Source organism: Ciconia boyciana, chromosome 2 (genome assembly GCF_034638445.1).
Source record: "Ciconia boyciana chromosome 2, ASM3463844v1, whole genome shotgun sequence".
NCBI classification, from domain to species: Eukaryota; Metazoa; Chordata; class Aves; order Ciconiiformes; family Ciconiidae; genus Ciconia; species Ciconia boyciana.
The window spans coordinates 144,786,305-144,809,098 of NC_132935.1; the positions used below are offsets into that span (position 1 = coordinate 144,786,305).

Consider the following 22,794-nt stretch of genomic DNA (forward strand, 5'->3'; position numbering starts at 1 on the left):
TTTAGTAAATAAGTCATTTATTCTGAGGAAAAGCTAGAAATAAGAAAAGATTTTAAGAGGTCCGTGTTCATTTTTGAATCTTGGATCACATATCTGTTCTCCGTGCCAAATGAGGGTGGGGCAGAGGGAGAGTTAAACACCACCAGCCGGAGCATAGTGCCATGGCCCAGTTCACTTTGGTGGGGTTTCGCCAGTTCTCAGCAGATGAAGATCTTGACAAAGTCGTAAACATGACCTAAAATAGCTTTTCTCCGCATAAACATCATACTATCAATGAAATCAGAGCCAGAAGCAAGGACTGCTTGTACCTCTAAAATGCCAGTGATTATTCTTCTCAATAGTAAAAAAAAAAAATAATTCTCTTTTATTATTTATTTGTGGTTTTGAAATCAGAGGCTGTTTGGGTTTACTCAGTACAAGGTCCTCAGAAATATGGATGAGGGGAACAGCACCAGCAAAAAGGAAGCCTGAGCACAAACCGATGCAGCGTATTACACAGGTATCGCTACTGCAGATCCAGTACCTGGGTAGCAGCAGGGATCCTTCAGAGGTCCTACAGAGATACAACGCGGAGCTCTGTTGGGCTCAGCTGTATCTGCTCATGTATCTCACCCTGGACTTTCACATGACACTCCAAAACCATGGGCATCTTTGAACAGTTACAACAAACTGACTAAGAAAAAATAATTCTTACTTTCCCCTGAAAAGTTCTCTTCTTGCTCTCCTTCCTTCCCTCCACTTCATCTTCCTCAAAAATTCACCCAAGGTTAAATGACGGAGTAATGAAGACAGGAAAACTATCAAGCTGTCACTGCTAGCAAATTTAGCATGAACTACCATTTAATCTCACAGATCTAAAAGGACAAATTTAAGTAACTGAATGGGCAAGACGCTGCTTCCCAAGAGGCAATCCAACACTTGTTTCCAGCACCAGAAAAACCCTGTGGTACCGGATCTTATACTTGCTGTGCTTTTATGTATAGAATATTATGTTAGGTTGACTTTAAGAAAATTTTAGTTATAACTTTTGATTTCCTATGAAACTATTTACTGTATTTTCTGTGGTTGTGAAAGTCTTCATATTCCAGTGAAAGGAAGAACTGCAAGAACTTTTGGGAAGCCATGCTCTTTTTTTTTTTTTCTTTTTCTGAAAGGGAAGCAGCAAAGATTCTTGTATAAAAGGTCACATTTAACTAATGTGCAAGAGGTCTTAAATATATCCCTGTTGGGGCAAAACCAGAAAAATTGGTGACTGCTCAACCTCATGTTTTTAAAATGCATTTGACAAGATTCTTCATCAAAGACTAATGGCTAGGAAAAGTATGATAAAATAGGTTATTATAAGGGTGATTAATAAAGTACTGGATTACAAATAGGAAAAAAAGGAAAGTCATGAATGAAAACTTGTAAAGTTCAGAATATTTTCCTGCCATCATTCATACAAAAACTTTGATGACCATTGAAGATCACACTTCTAAAACCAAGACTGGGGAGCTGAGCAAACAGAGACGCACCCTGTGACACAGGGACACCGCAGTCTCCATGGCCCCCCACAGCAACCGTAGGTTTCAGAGGGTCAGATACAACACGAAGAGCAATGCTAGATACAACAACGGTAGAGCAATGTGTTCCATCTATCTCACTAGATACTACAGGACTTGACTGTGCAACTAGATGATGAACCTACTTCCTTGTGAAGAAGCATGAGGCCGGAGGGAAAGGATTCAAACAAGGAAAATCTCTCTTCAATTAAATACCCCCTCTCCCGAGGACACCTGGCAGTTTCGAGTGGGCAGAACCCAAATGAGCCGCTATGCATGCACAGCTGCAGCGTGAGAGGCAAACAACCAACGCGCAGCGCATCTGCAGGGAGAGAGAACACAGAACAAGGGTAGCAACGCACGCGCCGTAAGCAGCCCTTGAGGATGAGCCCATCAACGTCATTCAGCTGTAGAAAGGACTATTGTCTCAAGGACACCATTTAGACAAGAAGGAAAGCTCAACGGATCGAACAGTCAAGAGGAGTGAAGGCATTGCCCTCGCTGAAGCAGATGGCGCCTTGAGGTCATTTTTAGCTGCATGTTTTCCAAGCTCTGAAAGGAATCAATAACGTTTAGAGAAAGACCCCCTTTTCAGCATCTCTTGTAGGCTTCAGAAATGAAGGAACAGAGTTCCACTACCAGAGGAATCAGCAGAAACCCTCTGCTAACACCGCCTTTACGTTACAAATAAAGCATTCAAACATAATAAAAAGAGTCCACGCTAACTTTGCTCCTTTATAAAACAAGTATCAGTGACCAAAACATTTTTCAGCAACACAATGACGTATTCCAAACATTTTCAACTAGTCTTACATTTAGTTTGTATACAGAAGAAAGCTTACCAAAAGATTAGCTCGTCCCACTGGAAGTAACAAGCACTCTTTGACACCTAGAGCCTACCAACACGGCTAACTTTTCCCATAAACAGTTCTCGGGCAACAGCAGAGAGTTTACTAACATTTTGTCAGCACTACAGGCTAAGAAGAGCTTGACGAAACTTGCGGACTCTTAGGCATGCCAATACATTGCTCAATCAACCCCACAGATAATACTTTTTAAATATGACTCACCCTATACATTCAAGTATCAAAGTCCTTTTAAAGTTGAAAAGTGCAAGAAAACCACAATTCAAAACTCATTTTCCTCTTGATACAGCCTAGGAGATCAAAATGAATCAACATTTTCACTGTATATATTTTCTGAAACAGCTGATGGATTTTTTTTCATTCCCACAGAATTTCAGGGGTTGAAAAACTCCAAGGAGACATTTCTGGAACAGACCGTGTTCCTACATACTGCTATTCTTCTGGGCAATTTTTGAGTTCTAAGTCAGGGCTGTAGCCTCCACACTCAAATACATCACACTTTCAGTATCAAGGCACCATTAAAAGGCATTTACCCACATGAACTTTTTCTAAACTTTGTATTAATATTACATTCTGGAACATGCTTTTTCTAAAGCATGGTCACTTGCTACAGTTTTCTGGTCTGGGAACATTAATTTCAATTTAAAAAAGAAAAAAAGAGAGAGATTGTAGAGTGAATTTGGTGTAGGTAGACAAATCAGAGCTGGTCAAATTACCGACGGAATCACCAAATTTCACTGTCTAATGGCAAATGCTCAGCAGCAACGCCATGCTCCTTAACTTTGTTTAACTGAATCCAGTTTTAAAGTTGGACTCCTCCTGACTCAACAGTTAAACAGCTCTACATCATTTGCCACTTTATTTGATTTCTGCTTAATCATGTCCTTCATTTCAGGTGACATTGGCTTTCCACTTGAACTTATCCAACCAGCTAACCCCGGTCGTGGAAGCGCACACCACAGCCTGGCAGAACCCATCCTGTCCATGTGTTCAGCACTCCCATGCAGCTCCTCAGCCACCTTTGCTGCTCAATGCTTACACAATAAAGTTTCTGGGAAAAAACATGAACCTTCCCTCACACAGTCATCACACTAAAGTATTAAAAAGCTTGCACAGATATAATCTGCCATGCTCAAAGCTCTCCTCTGCACTGAACATGCCTCCATCTGAGGAGACATGGTTCCACACTTGGCTGTGGCTCAGCACAGCTGCCACTGCGCAGTTCATCCCCGCAGCAATGATTTCTCCTCCTCAGATTAATGCAAATATTGCAACGGCTTCAGAGGAGTACTATCAGGGAGCATCTGTGGCTATGAAGAGCAAAACTTCATCTGACAGGCCTCTCTGATCCTTTACGCATTCCAAAAGACACCTCGGAACAGCATAGCCATGTGATGCCCAGGCGGCCACTAGCAAGCCAAAAGGAAGATGATGACTAGAAGGGCTCAGTTTGAAAGTTTTCCACAGACAATCATAGTAAATTCAACATAGTTTAAAATAAATTAAAGGAGAAGTCAAGACTAGAGAGAAGAGAGCCAGGATGAGAGTCACAGTGATTGGAGATGTAAAATTTAATAGTTGTTGTTAAAAGTCAAAAAAAACAACAATTGCACTGTTTCTTGAAAACACATATTGAAAAAAGATTATGTAGGGACCAAAAAACTGAAACATATCAGTAGGTGAATGAGAAAGAGATATTGTGTCGGAAGACACCACAATCCTGTGTCCAAGAGCGGTGGGCTCTGATAGTACTGGACTTCACCCCCCACATCCATAGTTATCCGGACTCAGAGGACAGACATGAGCCTGGGCTGGCACCCAGATCATCTGACAATAGCCTGGTGAGCTACTTCCCCTGAAGCAGAAGGGCAGTCTACCAGGGAGGAGAAGCGGCTTTGGCTCAAACCCATGGGAGCCGACAACAAGCATCCCCATCCTCTCAAGGGAGAGGAACCTGGCGGGAGGTGGCCACAGTAAGTGAAAGGACCACAAACCTCAGCACAGCCAATTTGAGAGGGAAAAGCACTGAGGTAGTGCTAGCCAGAAGGACCCACAATTTAGAGAGCTGAACTTTATCAGGCTTTTGAAGGTTTTACAGAGTTTGATTGACCTTTAGCAGTGTTTGACAGGATAACTGCAATAATGTTTTAACAAGCAGAGCCCTAAGAAAAGTTGTTAGTCTTGAGTCACTTAAAGACTGGTATAACTACTGAGAAGACTACAAAGGAGACCTGAAGTACCAGAAAAATAATATAACGCCAGATCTGCCATGACAGTGTTACATGTACATCCATAATGCTCTTGTGACAAATGTTTTAGAGTGAATGTTAACTTCATATATAGTTCCTCCACAATTTGGGTAAATCTCAGCAAAATTTATCATGACACTACTTGGAATGCAACACGCTTCTGCATCATGAATGCGTTAGGGCAGATCATTAGCTGCAACAAAGGTCCCAAAAGAGGTGTCCTCAGTGAAGCAGTGGCAGGAAGAATATTCAGTTTGATCCTGCACTCAGCAGCACCAACACAGATCAGGAGTAAATGTAGATATTGATTTCCAGAGCTGGAAAGGACTTCTCTATCAGACTTTGCAGTTATTACATTGATTATGACAACAAGCAAATGTTGGCAAAAACACTTTCTATAAGGATTGTTACATCTGAGCCTTTAAGATCCTTCATGACTGCATATAAGCCTGTTTTACGAGATTAAGCCATAGCTTTTGGAATAGCTCTCTTTTCAGCTCTGCTGTGGCACAAGCAAGAAAAGATATCACAAAACAAAGATTTCCCATGCAGCCTGGACTAGGATTTTCAAAGATACCTGTGTCTTCTAATCACCCCTCGAAATCTGCATCCTGATATGATATTTCTGCAATATGAACTCTGAAGTAGCAGCTACCAGAGGTTTTTTGCTGGATGATTTTTTGGACATATTTATTTACTCTCATAACAAATCTCATTATCAAGTAGGGAAAGACTTTCCCTAAAATGGCCTTGCAGAGAAGGATAAATTAGAAATTTGAAATATTCTTTGCCTATAAAATACCAAAACACACTATGAATATATAAAAAGGCACATCTGAAAGTCCTTCCTACATCAGAAATCAAATGTCACTCTCAGTGCCCTTGCAGCATGTAGCAATCTATAGCAAAGTTTGGCTTTCAGCACTTTTTTTTTTCTCTTTAGGAAGGCAGGACCTGCATCAAGAGTCTTGATATTTTAACTGTCATTCACATATCCATAAAACAGAGTATTACTTGGTTGGTGAAGTATCTTATCCTTACATGAATATTGCAGAACTGCTTACACTGAACATACAGTAAAGTATCACATACATTTTGCCAAACGCCCTATAAAACTTAAGAAAAGAGGGAGAAGACGCAACAAGGCAGGAAGAAAACTAAATCTGGCAGTATACCAAATGCATGTTCTTATTGCTCACTACAGCCTCAGTCCCAGTTTAGCCTCCTCCCCCTTTGGTTTTGCAATAGGTTGATCGAAAATGGTGCCTAAGTTTCTCCAAGAGACAGCAGTCTTTTGATTAAGTGGGCAGAATTTTTTAAATTGGGCAGTTTCTCATGACACTTCTCTTCCAACAATCATCACCCATCAGTCCCAAAATCTAGAGCTGTTTTATAAGCTCCTCAACAGTCAGAATTCATTTTTTAACCACAGATTACTAATTGTTTGAGCTACCAAACACGGGAACCTGTAATACCAACAGGAGTTGGCAGCATCAGAACAGAAAGTGAGAATGTTTTAAAACAAAGTCAGCAGTATCAGAAGCACCTGCAAAGAATAGGGATATCCTGTTCAAAGACTAGAATAAGAGACCAAGAAGTCAGAGAATCCAATAGCAAAGACTAGGCAACACCTGAATAACTACTGAAGATTTCAACTCCAAGTGCAAGTAGAGCTATGCAAGCTCAGCACGACAGAGCAGAGCTTCTCTGCAATTGATTATTAGCAATAAGAAGTTATTTAAGAAATTTGTAAGCCATGCTTCCAAATGGATGTATGGAATTGTATCATTTGGTCACAAACAATTCAGAAATGCAGACTGTAGAAGACAATTAAATACTTTGCTGAAAACTACTGAGTCGCTCTGGACTACAAACAACACGTACATCTACCTCCAGACACAGTTCAGACCTGGAGCCCCTTCACACCAGGCTCCCTACAACCAGGTCAGCCCTTTTACTCACTCAGAATGAATCCAGCATAACTTCATGACAACTGGCAATGAGCAAGTGAAAAACAGGCTGAGAAACAGAAGTTGCTATACTATGAATGTTTTGCACAGACAGCAGAGATGAGTGAACCTATGTCCATAGTAGGTCATTGAGTCAGGACCTTGTTCCCACTGAAAATCATAGCAAATCTCCCAAATTTCCGTATCAACACCTAGATATATAAAAAATGGATAATGCAATGAAAGCCACAATATTAACAATGTTGTCCCTCAGATTGTGTGTCCAGACCTATTAGCGTGACCACAAAGTGCTGGCCTCAAGGAGAACTGGGACTCTTCTCCGCTGGCGCTGAGTGGCAGTCTCCAAGACTGCCACTGAAAGCAAGATCACTATTAAGTTATACTTAGGGTTGAGGGAAGGCATCTGTTGAGTGAAGGCATGTAGCGGTCTGGTACTCTAATCTCCAGCTGGAAAACGAATCTCATCTTCGCAACCAGCACATCTGATGCACTGAAAATTATTAAGAAAAAGGTGCACCAAATCGGGCGCTGATGTAGAGTACAAACTCAAGTTTGTAAAAGCATACTTTGTGCTTTGTTTCACTCTCCTTCACAGATGGAAGAACAAATACAGGCAATGGGGAGGAAAGCTTGCATATTCCCACATTTTAATGAAGAACATGCCTGCACAGTACTGACTAAAGGGAAGTATTAAGAAATGTGATTTCCCATGTGCTTCTCACAATACCAAAATATGGCTCAAGGCATGGAGTTACAAGGTTCCTTATAAACACCCACAGTAGGAACCTTCTTTTAAACACAAAAATCTTAGCTTAGACTTCACTGAACGCCTGTGCTGGTTTTGGCTGGGATAGGGTTAATTTTCCTCATAGTAGCTAGTATGGGGCTATGTTTTGGATTTGTGCTGGAAACAGTGTTGATATCACAGGGGTGTTTTAGTTGCTGCTGAGCAGTGCTTACACAGAGTCAAGGCCTTTTCTGCTTCTCACCCCACCCCACCAGCGAGTAGGCTGGGGGTGCACAAGAAGTTGGGAGGGGACACGGCTGGGACAGCTGACCCCAACTGACCAAAGGGCTATTCCATACCATATGACGTCATGCTCAGTATATAAAGCTGGGGAAGAAGAAGGAAGGGGGGGATGTTTGGAGTGATGGCATTTGTCTTCCCAAGTCACCGTTACATGTGATGGAGCCCTGCTTTCCTGGAGATGGCTGAACACCTGCCTGCCCATGGGAAGTAGTGAATGAATTCCTTGTTTTGCTTTGCTTGTGTGCACGGCTTTTGCTTTACCTATTAAACTGTCTTTATCTCAGCCCATGAGTTCTCTCACTTTTACTCTTCCAGTTCTCTCCCCCATCCCACTGGGGGGCTGTGAGCGAGCGGCTGTGTGGGGATTAGTTGCCAGCTGGGGCTAAACCATGACAACGCCCCTGCCATAGAGGATGTTCATCTTTTAATAGGCTTATTTATGCAAGAGTAAGTCAAGTGTCCATTGCTAGTATCCTGGATTGCATTAATGATAATATTAATATTAGCATATTCTCAGATATATCTTATCTTGATTACTCTTTAGATTAAGTGCTGTGCAGCTGCTAATAGGTACCCTTTGGGAAACAGAGAAATTGAAATACAGGAATGTCACGGATACTGGTAGTGACTCTATTCCATGGTAGAATTAAAAGCAGAAACCCAAAGTTATGTGAATTCTCCAGTGTCCACTATATAATGTACGTTAAAACATTAATGACATGAATATATAATAGCCTACAACACTTGCCTTGTGCTGTGTTCTGAAGTCCAGCAAACTTGGACAACTACAACTGTGAGCATGTTGATTTTGTTTCTTTCACAATTACATTCTGGGTTTCTAGGTTGAGTACATAGACTATTTGCTTTACTATTAAATAGTAAAGCATGCATGTAGAGAAGTCACTCAATAGTTATGGCAATGGCCCAAAAAACCCAAAACAAACAAACAAAACAAAGGAGATCGCTAGAGAAAAACCTCAACAAATACTGAAAAAAAACATAGACTTTTAGAAATCTGCCAACCATCACTTCCCAGTCACTTCTGCTTTCAATTCCCTTCTTTCACCTCCTTTTCGCGTACTACACTCCTCTGGCTCAACTCCATTATAAGCCTGTTCTGAAACTCCTGATCTGCAAAGGCCACGCTTTGCTTCTGCTTTCCCCTGAAGGACCATCTTCATTTCCCTTAGTGCAATTCCAAACTCAGGCTTAGCATCCCTCTTGTACGACTTCTGCCCTTTTGGAAGCTAATGCTTTCATCCAGGAATTAAAAGAATCTGATCCAATTTAATGCAACTTCCTTCTCTCCAGCTTATCTCTCTCTCTCTGCTTTTATCTTTATCCAATTTAAAACCCAATTACATTGTTTTACATTAATTCAACAGCTACAGCCTCGTTGTCTAGTCCTCTGACTGCACCATCCCATTCAGGTATCTTTGCTTTTCTAGACACGGCTGCTTGTCCTTCAGCCATCAGAGATTCTTCTTGAATGCTTCAACCTCCTCCAAGAAGCATCCTCCCTAAACTAATCCACAAGACCATTAGCTTTGGTTTGAAATCTCTATTCAAGACCAGTTGTTTCTAACTCTGATACATAGCTGTCCAAAGACTACTAGCAATGGATAGAATAGGGCATGGAGACAGTCAGAGCATATTTAATCATAAAATAAATGAATACATATGAAAATTTTATTGATGGAGAGTGCACCTGTGTTCCTCTACCCTTTATATGCCACGTATCTTGGACTGTTAACTCTTCAGGGCAGGCATGGGCATCTCTTCATGCGTGAGCAGAATCCAGCACTTCGTATCTCTATACTTCATGTGACTTCTACCAGCCACCCAAAAGCAACCATAAAAGTTAACTTAGTTAGTCCATAACTTCGATAAGCATTCTAGCAGAGGTAAGGGTGCTGGGTTTTTTTATGGGATGCTAAAGAGTCAGGATATTAAATTACGTAACTGTAACAGTTAACACTATTACTGCAAAAACACCTTCCTAAATGCAGCTTCTACAAAACTTCAGCTAAGCAAAGGCAGCCACGCTGCTGGTCCATTACTGCTGAGCTGACTCAGATTTCTGGGCGAGGGATGCAGTATCCTGCAATTAGGATGTAACCATGCCCCATGTGAGAAGCACAGAAAATCGGTACTGTTCCACTCGGCTGGCCTGCTTTCGCTTCATAATTTTCTTCCTGCAAATCACTGCCAGCTACTGCATCGTTCAGTGGGTGACAACCATCAGATACCATGGGAGAGGCTGTGGATATTTTAAGCAGCAGAGGAAAACTTCTTGATCAGGAGGAAAAGTTGCAGTTGCACGCAGAGCTTTAAATATTTAAGCTCAGTTTAGTGTGGAGACTGTTGTGAAACAAATGCATTTAACACTTTTTTAACTCACTAGTGTTACCCTTTTTTATAGTTGGAGTAACGCTAATGCTGACTAACAGCTTCACTAAATGAGGATGACTTGAAAATTTTTTATGAGCATAAGATTTGGTGAATAAAAGTTGAGACATTCAGAAAAACAAAACCCATTAATTAACAGTTTCTTCTTTAAGACCAGTATTTGAATCCTAATATTAGATCCAAATGCAACCATTACTACTTTTTAAACAGACATGTCACATAGCGTTTGAACTTGTGAATGTCCAAGGGTCTTCAAAGAATCCTGAAATGCTGAGAGGATTTTTTTTTTCCTTTTTTAAGCAAAGCACCCATTTTGGAACTCTGAGAATCGTATTTTATTGTACCGTAAATATGGCCTTCACATCTGAAAAATCTTCATACAGAATAAGCTACATTCAGAGGCAAATAAATACACGATGAAGAGACTGTTCATTACTCAACTACAAAAAAAGAATGCAAGCTGTCAGCGCTTATACTTTAGGGATTATAAAAAAGAAATCTGAGACAATTTTTTCAGCTATCCTGTTTCTGAAATGGACAGCAGTCAATTGGAAAAGGAAGAGAATGGAGGCCTGCAACTCATCTTGGATATCAGCAGTTACCTCAAATGCACTAATTTTTTATGTTCTTCGCCTATAACAGCATAGGCTCAATGTTTTTTTCCTTTAGATGTAACGGCCATGTACCATCTGAGATATGATGCTCAGTGATCGAGATTAAAGTCACTGTATTTCAACATAAATTGAGGCAGCTGTTTGTTAGAAGCTATAGGGACCGGTCTTCACAGAACAGAAATCTGAAAACATACCCCAGTTTGGATAGTAATACCTAAGTTAAATTGCTACGTGAAGTTCCCATGTTATACTCCCAGCAATTCCCTTCCGACTTCCAATTTCTATTTTTAAAACCACATCCGAGTCCACAGAACACAAGCCCACCCTGCCCACACTTCAGCCAGCAGCCGAAATTGAGCTGCAGCGTTTCCACTCCAGCTGTCGCAAAGGCACCGCAACTTTCATTTCGTGGCTCCCCCAGCCCGCCGGCAGCCGCGGCAGCGGGCTCTGCCTGCCCGGGGCACCCACTGACGGCCGGGGGCGGGAATTAACAGGCACAGGGACCATTTTAACCCGTTTGAGCGCTGCTGCAGCAGCAGGACTGGCATTCCCAGCGGTCCTCCGGGAAAACGAGCCGGGCATTTCACCCAGCAACGCTTCCAAATAAACGCTACCCTTGAGCGGTAAAAACACGCTTGGGGGAGGGGTGCGGCTGGGACACCGCACCGCCGCCTCCGCTGCTCTGGGGACGGGGCCCCGCACCCCCGCGCCCTCCGGGGCTGCCAGGCCGCGGCGGCAGGTGCCGGGGGCTGCCCGCGGCTCCCCCCGCCCGGCGCCTACCTGCGTCCGCGCCGCGCCGCTCCGCACCCGCGTGCTCAGCGCCGGCCGCCGCGCCCCGCCGCCGCCCTCGCCGCCGCCGGAGACCAGCCGCAGGGGCCTGATGCTCTCTCGCTCCGCGAAGCGGCTCTCGCCCCGCCGCCCCGCCGCCGGCCCGGCGCCTCCTGCGCAGGGGAGAGGCACCCGTCACCCGGCTGCGCCCTCGCCCCCGGCGCGCAGGCTGGAGCGGGGACTCCGCTTCCACGGGGCTCCGCAGCGGCCCTCGGCGCAGCATCGCCCCCTCCCCGCCGCCGCCGCCGCCGCCCCCGCCCCAAGCGCGGCAGCGCTGCCCCGCGGCCGCGACTCACCTGGGGCAGCGGGCAGGGCGCAGAGCGCCAGGGAGAGGAGGCAGGCGGCAGCCCGCATGGCGCTGCCCGCCGCCCCGCTCGCCGCCGCCGTGTGCCGCCCCGGCTTCCGCCGCCGTGCGCCGCCGGCTCCGCGCCTGCACGGGGCGGGGGGGGGCTGCGCGGCCGCGGCTGCCGCGGGGCCGGGGCTGCCGAGCTCCGCCCCGCCGCCACCGCCGCGCCGAGCCCCCTGCGAGGGAAGGAGATGGCGAGAGCCGGCGAGGCTCCCCGCAGAGCCCTCTTGGAAGAGAGAAGTGCTGGGAAATGTAGTCGTTGGCCAGAGCGTGAGGTGCCGGTGCGGGAACGGAGGGGAAGCCCCGGAGCCCGGGGAGCGCCGCAGGGCGGCCGCAGCCGCAGCCGCCCCCGCCCCGTGGGCAGCCCCGGCACTGCACTGCCCCGGGGCCAAGGGAACCCCCGCTGCAAAACTTGCTCTCGCTGCCAGCCCGTCCTGCCGGGGGCCCTCTGGGCAGGCAGCCGGCGCGTTTTCCCTCCCTCCCTGCTCGTACTGTCCCCCGCCCCTCCTCTGAAGGGCTTCTGCCGCCAGCCCCTCTCTCCTCCCTTACGTGTCCCTTTTCAGAGCAAACCTCCATTTCCCTCTCTGTGACCTTTTTTCCGCCTTTCTTAAATTTCCACTCCTTCCCGGCTTTCTCCACTGGACTAACACTTAAAGAGAGTTGGAAAGGATTACGACGCAGTATCATTCATTTCAAGTTACAACATGCTCTCCTGGACTAAGCAAGAGGCAAAGGCAAGGCCAAAGCAAGAGGCCGAAGCGTCAAGAAGTCCCCGCGATGTCCGTTCCCCGAAACCCGAGGCTTATTCCCCCTCAGCAGAGGGAGGGCTGCAGCTGCAACCCAGTTCTGCACTCCCACCTACCGGGAAGCCGAGGGCAGCAGCTCTGCCCGCCAGCGCTGTACGTCACCTCTCTTAACTACGTTTCTTTTTGAAAATGGGACAAGAGTGGCAATTGTCTAAGGCACCCCTTCCCCCATCGTTTTCCGAAGTGGCAATAGGAAGGAGTGCCGTGGCACACAGCTAAGGTGAGTCGAGGGAGGAGGAGGAATGTCAGAGCAGCACAGTGGCGGATGCAGCTCGATACTGGGCCATGCAAGAGAATACGAGGTCAAACCACCCACGGCAAGGTTTTACACCAGTTACAAGCACATAATAAAGAGGTGGCATCGCAGTAAATGGCACTGAAAGCTGCTCCTCGTTGTAGTCTGGAAGATGAAAAGAACAACCACCAAAAAATCTTTGTTTTCATAATCTTAAAACCATTATGCAGATCAATATTAATTGCATCGCTTGCACTGGCAACAGTCAGGACACCTGACACCTCCATTTCTGCTCTTAGGAGCGTTTCAGCCTGCCGGGCTGCCTTCCGTGGGCTCCCCCACGGAGGGACCGAGCTCCGGGCACCGCAGCTCAGCAGCCGCTGCCTGCCACCCCGGGGAGCCACCCACCGGGGAAGGTCAGGGCTCCTGGCCTGATTTTTCTGTAGTTCTTACCTTACTTACATCGATCATCTTAAGGGAAGCAATTAGAGGAGGGATGAAGGAAATTCAGTTTCTCACCGTCTGTTTCCACAAAACAAAAACACGGACAAAATGATGGTTCAACAGGCTGCAGATGGGAGCAAGACAGGTATTTTAAGGGGACAAGATTGCATCTGGAAATATATATCAACTTGAGGAGAAAGTGGCTAGTAAGCTTTGCACTGTCCTGCTTACACTGCAGTCATACACTACACGCAAGACAGAATATTACCTCAAAGTATCCATTAAATCCTTGAGCAGTCGCTCAAACAGTGCACAATTAGCTTATGAAACTGCTGCAGGGTATCGAAAGGACCGTGGGTGGGGCGGGTAAAGAAAATGCGAAAGTGCTATTTATATAGAGAAAAATCAGTACTATAATATGATGTTTAAATCTTTTTTCAGAAGTCATGGATCCTTACATTTCAGGCTGCAGCCAACCTCTACAGTTATTTCAGTTAGACCAAACTGCCCCCCCGGCATGCTATTTCCCAGCTTCTCATGTCAGTATTTCTGTGAGAATTCATGGCATTGGGTATATATTACACCCATTATGCACTAGATACACAGTACAGTTATACACTCATTTCCTGGATCGGTACATTATGTATTTCATTTTCCTCTTGCCATTACCATTGTCCAGAAATGCTGAGGGATTTGGTGTCAATGTCACAAGTGGAGGGTTCACCAACCCAGCACCAGCCAAGGCACAGCTGCTTTAAGCTAATGACTACAAATGCAGAGTTTTATCCAGTCTGTGGGCTCAGGGGATGTGGTGAAGTATGAGAGTAGCTTCATAAATACAGCACTTTTTTAGCATGCTAACTCTATTTTGGTCAAACTCTCCACTAATTTTAAGAATAATTTTTAAAACTGTTTTTAGAAATACACCCAACTAATACAAAGATAAGGCATTTTAAAAGTACATGTGCTAGAAGTGATTAGCCAAAACAGAGCTGAAAAGGTTTTTATGTCCCTTTCCTCGCAAACCTCTCTTGTTTACATCTTTCTACCATTTGGCTAGGAAAACACTTCTATGATAAATACTGAAGATTGATTCAAAAGAGAAGGCTTAAATAAATTGCAGAAGTTTTCTGTATCACATTGAAGGATCTAAATCACAATGAAGGAAATCCTGATCTGCATGTCTGAAGTCCCTTTTTACTGTACACATTGATTAGAAATTGGTGATTAGAAATGGAAGATTTGACAGGCTTAATCCTTCAGAGAAATAATATTTGAATTTATTGGTGGCTTTTCCAGGTTTGTTTGGGAAATCAGGCAGAGAACATCGATATTCACTTCCTGGTCTTACCTCACTGAAAGCTCCTTGACATTGCTCAGGACTGTGGCAGATGGTCCACCTCTGAGCAATGAGCTCTTTCACATCAGGGGGCAGATTTTTTTCTTCTTCCGCAAATCAGAATATCTTATGTTGGAAGGGACCCATAAGGATCATCGAGTCCAGCTCCCTGCTCCTCTCAGGACTACCTAAAACTAAACCATCTGACTAAGAGCGTCGTTCAGACGCTCCTGGAACTCTGACAGGCTTGGTGCCGTGACCACTTCCCTGGGGAGCCTGCTCCAGTGACCGACCACCCTCTCAGTGAAGAACCTTTTCCTAATGTCCAGTCTGAGCTTCCCCTGCCACAGCTTCATACCATTTCCTTGTGTCCTATCGCTGGTCACCAGAGAGAGGAGATCAGCACCCCCCCATCTGCTGCCCCCCTTGAGGAAGGTGTAGACTGCGATGAGGTCACCCCTCAGCCTTCTCTTCTCCAAGCTGAATAAAACAAATGACCTCAGCCGCTCTGTGTAAATCCTGCCCTCGAGACCTTTCACCATCTTGATCACCCTCCTCTGGGGATGCTCTAATAGTCTGATGTCTTTTTTATATTGAGGCACCCAAAGAAATTGGTGTTTGCAGCTGGAGGCCAGCTTTCCAACATTCATTCTCTTGCCAGTTAACATTCTATGGAATTTTATTACACTGAAAGTTCAGGCCAATTCTTTTTTAAAGGAGCAATAACAGCTCTACGCTGTGTTGCAACGTGTCTTCACGACTTGCCAAACATAACGAGAATATCCTATATGACTATATGAACAACAGTTGCAGAAAAATGAAGCCTGAAAACCATATGCCAATATTTCAAAGGATCAGGAGAAAAAAGTTTAAAAAAAGTGATTTATAAGTAGATATTCAGCTTTTGATTTACCATAGGTATTCCAAAGATTATTTTTGAACCATAATTAATTAGAAGTCATAATTTAACACTTAAATTTAACATCTAAGTGTTACTTCTCTCCTTTCCACAGAAAATAAGAAGGATACATGGACTGAACAGCCCTGTCGACATTGTACTTCTGATTTATTTGGGGTATTCTTGAAAATTACCTCCCAGTTGTACAACTTAAGCTTTGCTGTAATCACTATGGTGAGTAGTAATGACTGCAATCATGATTTACAGTTTTAAACTGTCTGAAGTTCTGAAGAAATTAGCCTACTTTAAAATGCTGAAAGAGTAACACATTTTAAAATACTAAAAAACCTACAGAAATTGCTTTGTATTTTTATAATTTTGATAAAATCTAAATTTTCTGCTTTGAGGAATACACAATGGAGCCTTGTCTATGCATAGACATGATGGAAAAATAACACTGACTCCAGTTACAGAACATTATAGCAGCTTAATACTGTGGAAAGTATAACTCTTCTCCCCCCACACAGCAACTTTTGTTTTCTCAAATATAATAGATTGTAACTGAAATCTAGGGCACTTTTAAACAAACACATTCTCAGTGGTCGATATTCAATCATGATTTATTAAGTTTGTAAAAACCATATTAAGACTTTTGGCAGATCTATGAATATTTTGTAATTGTCTCTATTCATCTGGCCACCTATTAGCGTAAGTATACTGCCCTAAACGTTTCCATGTGAGAAACACATTTACATTCTGAATACATGGTAATTAGATTTTCTTGTATCAGTACCAGTCACATCTCCAATTACAGTCAACACTGCATTTTGACTGCATGATTGTACATTTACAGCAGTGACTTTGTGACTAATGTACATAAAAACATTTGACTTTGCTGGTTATTGAGTTCAGAGCATGAATATTACCAGAGCATGAAACAGGAAGCATGTGCAATCGTAATCTAAATAAAGAGCACATCACACAGAATCCGTTTTGATGTTAAATTGGAGGTACAGCCTCATCTGGAGCACTGCACCAGTCATTCCCAGTGAGGATATTGCAAGGTTCAGAGAAAGACAGCGATGGAAACCAGAAAGATTAGGATTGTTCAGGACAGTGAGGAACAGACAGGAACACAATAAAATGATATATAGGTGGTACAGGGAAAGTAAGCTGGTGCTTTCTGTTTTCCCAGCAGTATGGTGTGAATAAGCTGACAGTCAATTGAATTAAAACCTAGTAAATTCAAAGCTGATAAGAAGAAACATGCTTTAATTCAACACTGAAGTCTTTACTTGGATTGTTGATGAAACCTTTTCAAAATTCTCGGCATCAAGAGGGATAGGACGTTCTTATGGACTAAGAGAACATCTAAACCTGCAGCAATGAACAGCCAGTTTTGGATAAAAGTGCATCAGCTTTGTCCAGTTTTTTATTCTGAGTTTACAAATAGGATTTTTTGGTTGGGGTTTTTACCCCACATCTAGTCATTGCACGGGATCCTTTTTGTACTTCTTGTGACTGCTGCTTGCCACTCTTGGAATTAGGAGATTGGGCTGGGTAACTACAAATATGGTCTAGTATTGGCAGTTTCTCAGAAAATCTGGTGACATAAGGAAAGCTAAGATTTTTATTTATCATATAAAAAAAGAATCATTTGGCTCAGTGGCAAGTGGTTTGGAAGGCAGGGCACCAGTAAAGTAAAAAACGTTCAGAGATATCATGCATGTTTTACAACACAAGAAACTTGCATTCACTTAGAATCATAGAATCATTAAGGTTGGAAAAGACCTCTAAGATCATCTAGTCCACCTGTCAACCCAACACCTCCACACCTACTAAACCATGTCCTGAAGTGCCACACCTACATGTTTTTTGAACTCCTCCAGGGATGGTGACTCCACCACCTCTCTGGGCAGCCTGTTCCAATGCTTTGAAGAGCATTGGAACTTAGGAGCTTCCAGGTTAGATCTTCTGTAGTAATCCCTAAAGTATGTCAGGGAAGTTAGTTGTTAAAATTATCCTCAGAAACAAGCTAAATAGCTGCTCAGCTAAACCAACCTGAATGCAGGATACAGAACAAGATTTATGCATCTTTCTGTGGCCAGAAGACTCTTTCCTTTTCCAAGGGCCATGAACCTTCTGAGGTTCAATTATCCTGCTTGCAGACCTTGTACCCGAAAGATGAACCCCATGTGACATCTGCTGGTGCGCCTGCACCTGAAATGCGTGAGACCCACATCCTAATTCCTCCTCTACCTGGTGGTTTGAACTACAGAAGTGACTACCATCATTTGGCAATTCCACTGTGTGGCTCTCAACCTCTATTCCACTGGAGTACCACGTTGCAAAACTGTTCTGAAGGTCACAGAGAAGGCCTGGGTTTTAAAGCCCAGCTATCTACATACTCAAAGAATATTGGAGACACTGAATCTTGAAGTGAGAGCCCCCCTCAGCTCAAAAAAAAAAAAAAGAAAAAAAGACTATTAAATCTGATAGCCACCTGAAACTACAGCTACTTTATCCCAAATGAAATTGGACTCCACTCAAATACCTGCTTTGCAACCCAAATCTTTTTATGGTGCTATATCTGGGATGCTCAACATTTATTTTGGATAGCTGCATATACTGCTGAATATCAGAAGCCAAACAGTAACATTTACAGAATACATAGCAAAAAACCCAAATATTCATCTCATATCACCTTCAGAGATGTTAATCTGGTTAATGAACTCAGTTCACACTTACCTTTACTCTGCTACAGGTGTCAGTGTTATCAACTATCAACATGATCAAGCAGCCCAGCAGGGGCAGCCTTTATCAGCCCTTGGTGCTTATCAGCCAATGGCTCAGAGGTCACATGGACCATTATAGCTCACAATGATTCTCCAACTGGGGAACACAGGGGCATTCATATTTTCATCCCCTGTCCACATACCCTACTGTAACTACATCTGTTAGACAGCTACCATTTTTTCATCATTCCTGCACTACGAGACTGCCCCACCCCTGGAAGTGTTCAAGGCCAGGTTGGATGGGACTTTGAGCAACCTCGTCTCGTGGAAGGTGTGGAAGGCCCATGGCAGTGGGCTTGGAACTAGATGGTCTTTAAGGTCCCTTCCAATCCAAACCATTCTATGATTCTTCTACAAGAGCTTCATAGATACCGTCACCAGTTACATTAGCTGACTCCTTCAGAGCTGAGGCTCTTCAGAGTGCAGGATGAAGGCACACACACCCCCCCAGGTGCATCTAAGGAGTCATATGCCTTGCACTCATATAGGCCAGGAGATAACACAGAGCAACAAGAGCATGAACGGATAACTGAAGTGTGCCCTTTTGTTGCAAGCTTGAGACAGAACATGGATTCGATCACCTCGATGCACATTGGCAACCCCTGAAGGACAGAACAGATATTAACATGCTCAGTGCTCCTCAGGTTGTAACTACCTTTCCCCCAACTCCAAAGGGGAAGGCCAGCTTTTCAGTCACCTACCTGTCACTTTCAGTCAAGTGTTCTGTAGTCAGATGTTGAGCAAGAGACATTACTTCTCTTGCTACTCATTACTACTGTTGAGCAGGATTGAAGATCCTGCTGCTCAGTGTAGGTCTTACCTGAGTGCATGAAACTCAAATTACTGCAGAACCTTCCTTACCTATGTGTGGTTTTGGAGTCACTAATCCCTACTATCACCATTCACTCATACGAGTATCTATACAAACACCCACATGTACATGCGTGCACACAGACACACAGAGAAGCGTTCCCGACCCTTGGGAAATCAATCCTCTCAGCCACACTATAGATTTACCTGAAAAGAAGCGACATTTCTGTTCCAGATAAACACATACTGTGGAGCAAAGTTGTATGCAGTGCTTGGGCATCCACTGCAAAGATACCAAACCAAACTTGGTGTAGGTGTAGCTGAAGTAAAACACTACTTCTTCTAATGCTTTATTTCTAAAAGCAGGTTTCAACACCTGTATTTCTTTTGGTGTTGTAACTACCATCCCCACTTTGCATTGTGTAGCTACAGTTTCCATTTTAAAAGTCTTTACTGAAAATTATTTTGCTCTCTCCTGTAGTAATGAAACAAAGTGAGTCTGAACAGATCAGTTACAACTCACCCTTACACTGAAGTACCAAACCAGTATAGTGTCTGCGCAGGCTTTCAGTAATGGTACGTGTGTATGCACGCACATGCCTTCTATTTTAACATTTTAAAGATTATGCTAAAATATTTCGCATCCCCAGAAATGTGCTTGCCATACCTATAAAAGAAACAGTAATGGTCACTGGGCCACAGGATAATCACTTAAATAAGAGTACTTTTATAATGTAAAAGTCTAGAGGATTTTCTCAAAACAGTTCAAACTGAAGTAGTGTCTGTTCTACACAAATGTTAAAGCTTTCACTTTTTTATAACAGTAAAGACTTGGATGCATCATTAGAATTTTGAATCCCACACTGTGTACAGGTGTATGCTGCAGACACTATGGGAATATAGCTCCAAGTTTCTCTAACCACCATAAAAAGGAAGCAACAATTAGTATATTAACAACTGTTTTTGAATAGAATATAAAAGTTACCTACACAAGCTTCTCAAATTCACAGAAAGCACACCAATCAAAAAATGAAGTGCATTAGAAGAAATTCATGTACCTATGAGGAAAGAGTTCAAACTGTAACTATATAATACGTAATTATCACAAAGATGTACTTACAGAAAATGCACTTCTAATGCTAAATCTTTATTCTAGTGACTACAGAGGTACTTGTGGCAGCGTTTGTGTGACGTATTTCACGTTTCTCAGAATCTCTGCCACATATTTTGAAAATACTCATTCTCTTCTCTGGGAGGAAGTCAGAAGAGACGGGCAAATCTTCTAGTAACTAGCCTTCCATATTTCATTATTTTTTCAAACTGTAATATAATTCCTTTTAAATTTTTGTAAAAACTTTTTTTAAAAAAACAAGCTTGAAAGATAAATGCATGAAAATCACACACTACATACTGAAGAAATCGGTTTTAGAGATAGCTAATATGCTTACTGTGGCTTGTGATGCTATCTGAACATACTACATACAAAGGGGACTTCTAGCACGCACTAACGTGACTAGTCATCTGTACACAAAATCTGCATCATGACTAAAAGTGTTTTTTGCAGCCAGTAGCAGTGACTCTATTTTGTTCTGCATTACAATGAGTAGTCTTCATATTTTAATGACAAACCTCTGAATTTGCTTCCCTTAAGATTCTAAAGCCAGATTCCAATGTGTTTAAATCTCCTCTTTGCAGTGCCCATTGAGCTAACACGTTGTAATATTGCATATAATCATGTAATATGCAAGACATAAATGTTGGTTATCCGATGAGTAGATTTACTAACATTGACTACCTCTCCCCTTAACATTTAACTATTGCAATAATCTTTAAGTATATAAATGACTAGGCATATACATTCCAGTCAGATGGAGGCCACCACAGCGACTAAGAAGAGTATATGTCTCGGGGATGTGAGGAGGGAGACATCCACAAGAGATACCTACTGACAGATCGTTGCAATGTATTAGGGAAAAAATGCAAGTTTTTCTTAGACTTGACTTTAGTACTGAACCAAAAGCTAAAAAAAAAAAACCAAAACAACACACAAACCAAACCAAACAAACAAAACCCTAAAAAACTCCAAAAACCAAAACAAAAAAAATTCTCAGAAGAAAAATGGACAAACACGCTCCCAAAACAGACTGCATTCATCAAATCAGAGCAATCCTTCTATCATTAAAGCATCACACAAAATGAAGAACAAAGTAACTGCTTCAATGTTCTACTTTAAAAACCCATTCCTAAAACACTATGTATTGATAAGTTACAGGCAAAATATATACAGACATACATATTCAAGATCAACACCTTTCTAAAATGTTAATTTTGCTCATTTCTGTAATGGCTTTCTGTATGATTTTCTTAATGTGAATCCAGATCAGAAGAAACTATGAATCAAGCCAGAAGTGACCAGTAAGATGGAGACACCAAAAGCAGTTCTTACCAGAATGTACAGGCAATTATATGAATAGTGGAACAAGGAATGTCACCTTTAAGGTGACAGCAATGCCCTAAGCAGCTACTTTCATCATTAAGCTTCCAATTCACACAGTCTCTAAAGGAAAGTAATTCTATGCCATTTTCCTCACCCATTCCTGCACACCAAGAAGCTTTACCTACCCCCCATGGAAAATATCCTAGAAAGGACAGACAATAGTACTGTTAAAGTGCTTTCAGTTGTTGCCTAAGAACACTGACAGAGTAGGTTTGAGAATACTAAACAGGCAAGAGATAAAAATGCAAACAAGTAATTTATGCAAAAATTAATGAGAGTAATTTCTGATGGTTTAGATCTCTTATATGACCTTACGACACTTACATTTATTAATAAAGCTTTGCAATTACCTGCACTGTAATTCTATACTCTTCTGAAAGAGATCGGCTCTGGTAAAGATTTGAAGTATTAAAAAAAGTCTTCCCAATTCTCACTTGTGCCTTTCACTCTGCCTCTGAGTAAGCTAGTCAGGCTGGCTACTCTGAAAGAAAAATCAAATAAATTACCTGAGTCAATCAGAAACCTATTGGCTGTTTCGTTGTCATCGTTGTTGCTGCTCTGTTATTGTTGTGTTTGGTTTTTTTTAAAGAAAAATTAAAGTGTACATCTACTGCTTTCCTATTGGCTGAAATACACAATACAGCTAGTTTTAGTCTAAAAATAAATTATGTCAGAGTAGCCAAAAAAAATGTAATACATGCTTTCCTAATCCTATTTCTTTGTGATTACATAGGTTCCCTGAGACAATTTCAGCAGAAGAAATATTAGGAAAGCAAGTGACTTTTTTTTTTTGCATTCTCTAATAAAGCAGCAGCAGCAGAAGGAATAGGAAGGGAAGTAACCAAATCTCCACAAAACATCAGTAGTGTGTAAGTAACGGACTGCCTTATTTACAATGGAACATCCAGTTATTTATAATGTGGTTATTTAGAACGTACCATAATCAATGATTTTAGAAAATTATTCTATCCAAATGCAGCTACATCATGCTTATTGGTTGCCTACCAATTAATTTAACCCCAAATCTGGGGTCAGAGCCTTTTACTAGCTGTGATAAAGCAGTACCTTTTAAGAAAAAAAACCCACCAACCAAACAAAATGCCACCTTAGTTTTATT

The 22,794-nt window shown here is 42.7% G+C and overlaps 1 protein-coding gene across 14 annotated transcripts in view; it reads right to left on the reverse strand.

The window, feature by feature from the left end:
- The window catches only part of ADAM22 (ADAM metallopeptidase domain 22), a 141,666-nt gene extending 129,389 nt beyond the window's left edge, over positions 1–12,277 (reverse strand). For 4 of the 14 annotated variants that reach the window (XM_072854307.1, XM_072854314.1, XM_072854317.1 and 1 more), the window contains exons 1-2: positions 11,804–12,276; positions 11,460–11,620 (exon numbers count right to left, since the gene is read on the reverse strand). In XM_072854307.1, the coding sequence (XP_072710408.1) occupies positions 11,460–11,620; positions 11,804–11,861 (219 nt within the window). In that variant the 5' untranslated portion in view covers positions 11,862–12,276. Of the gene's footprint in view, positions 1–11,459; positions 11,621–11,803 lie in introns of all 14 variants that reach the window. The other 10 variants (XM_072854318.1, XM_072854312.1, XM_072854321.1 and 7 more) reach the window with 7 other exon arrangements.
- Positions 12,278–22,794: the final 10,517 nt, after the last annotated feature.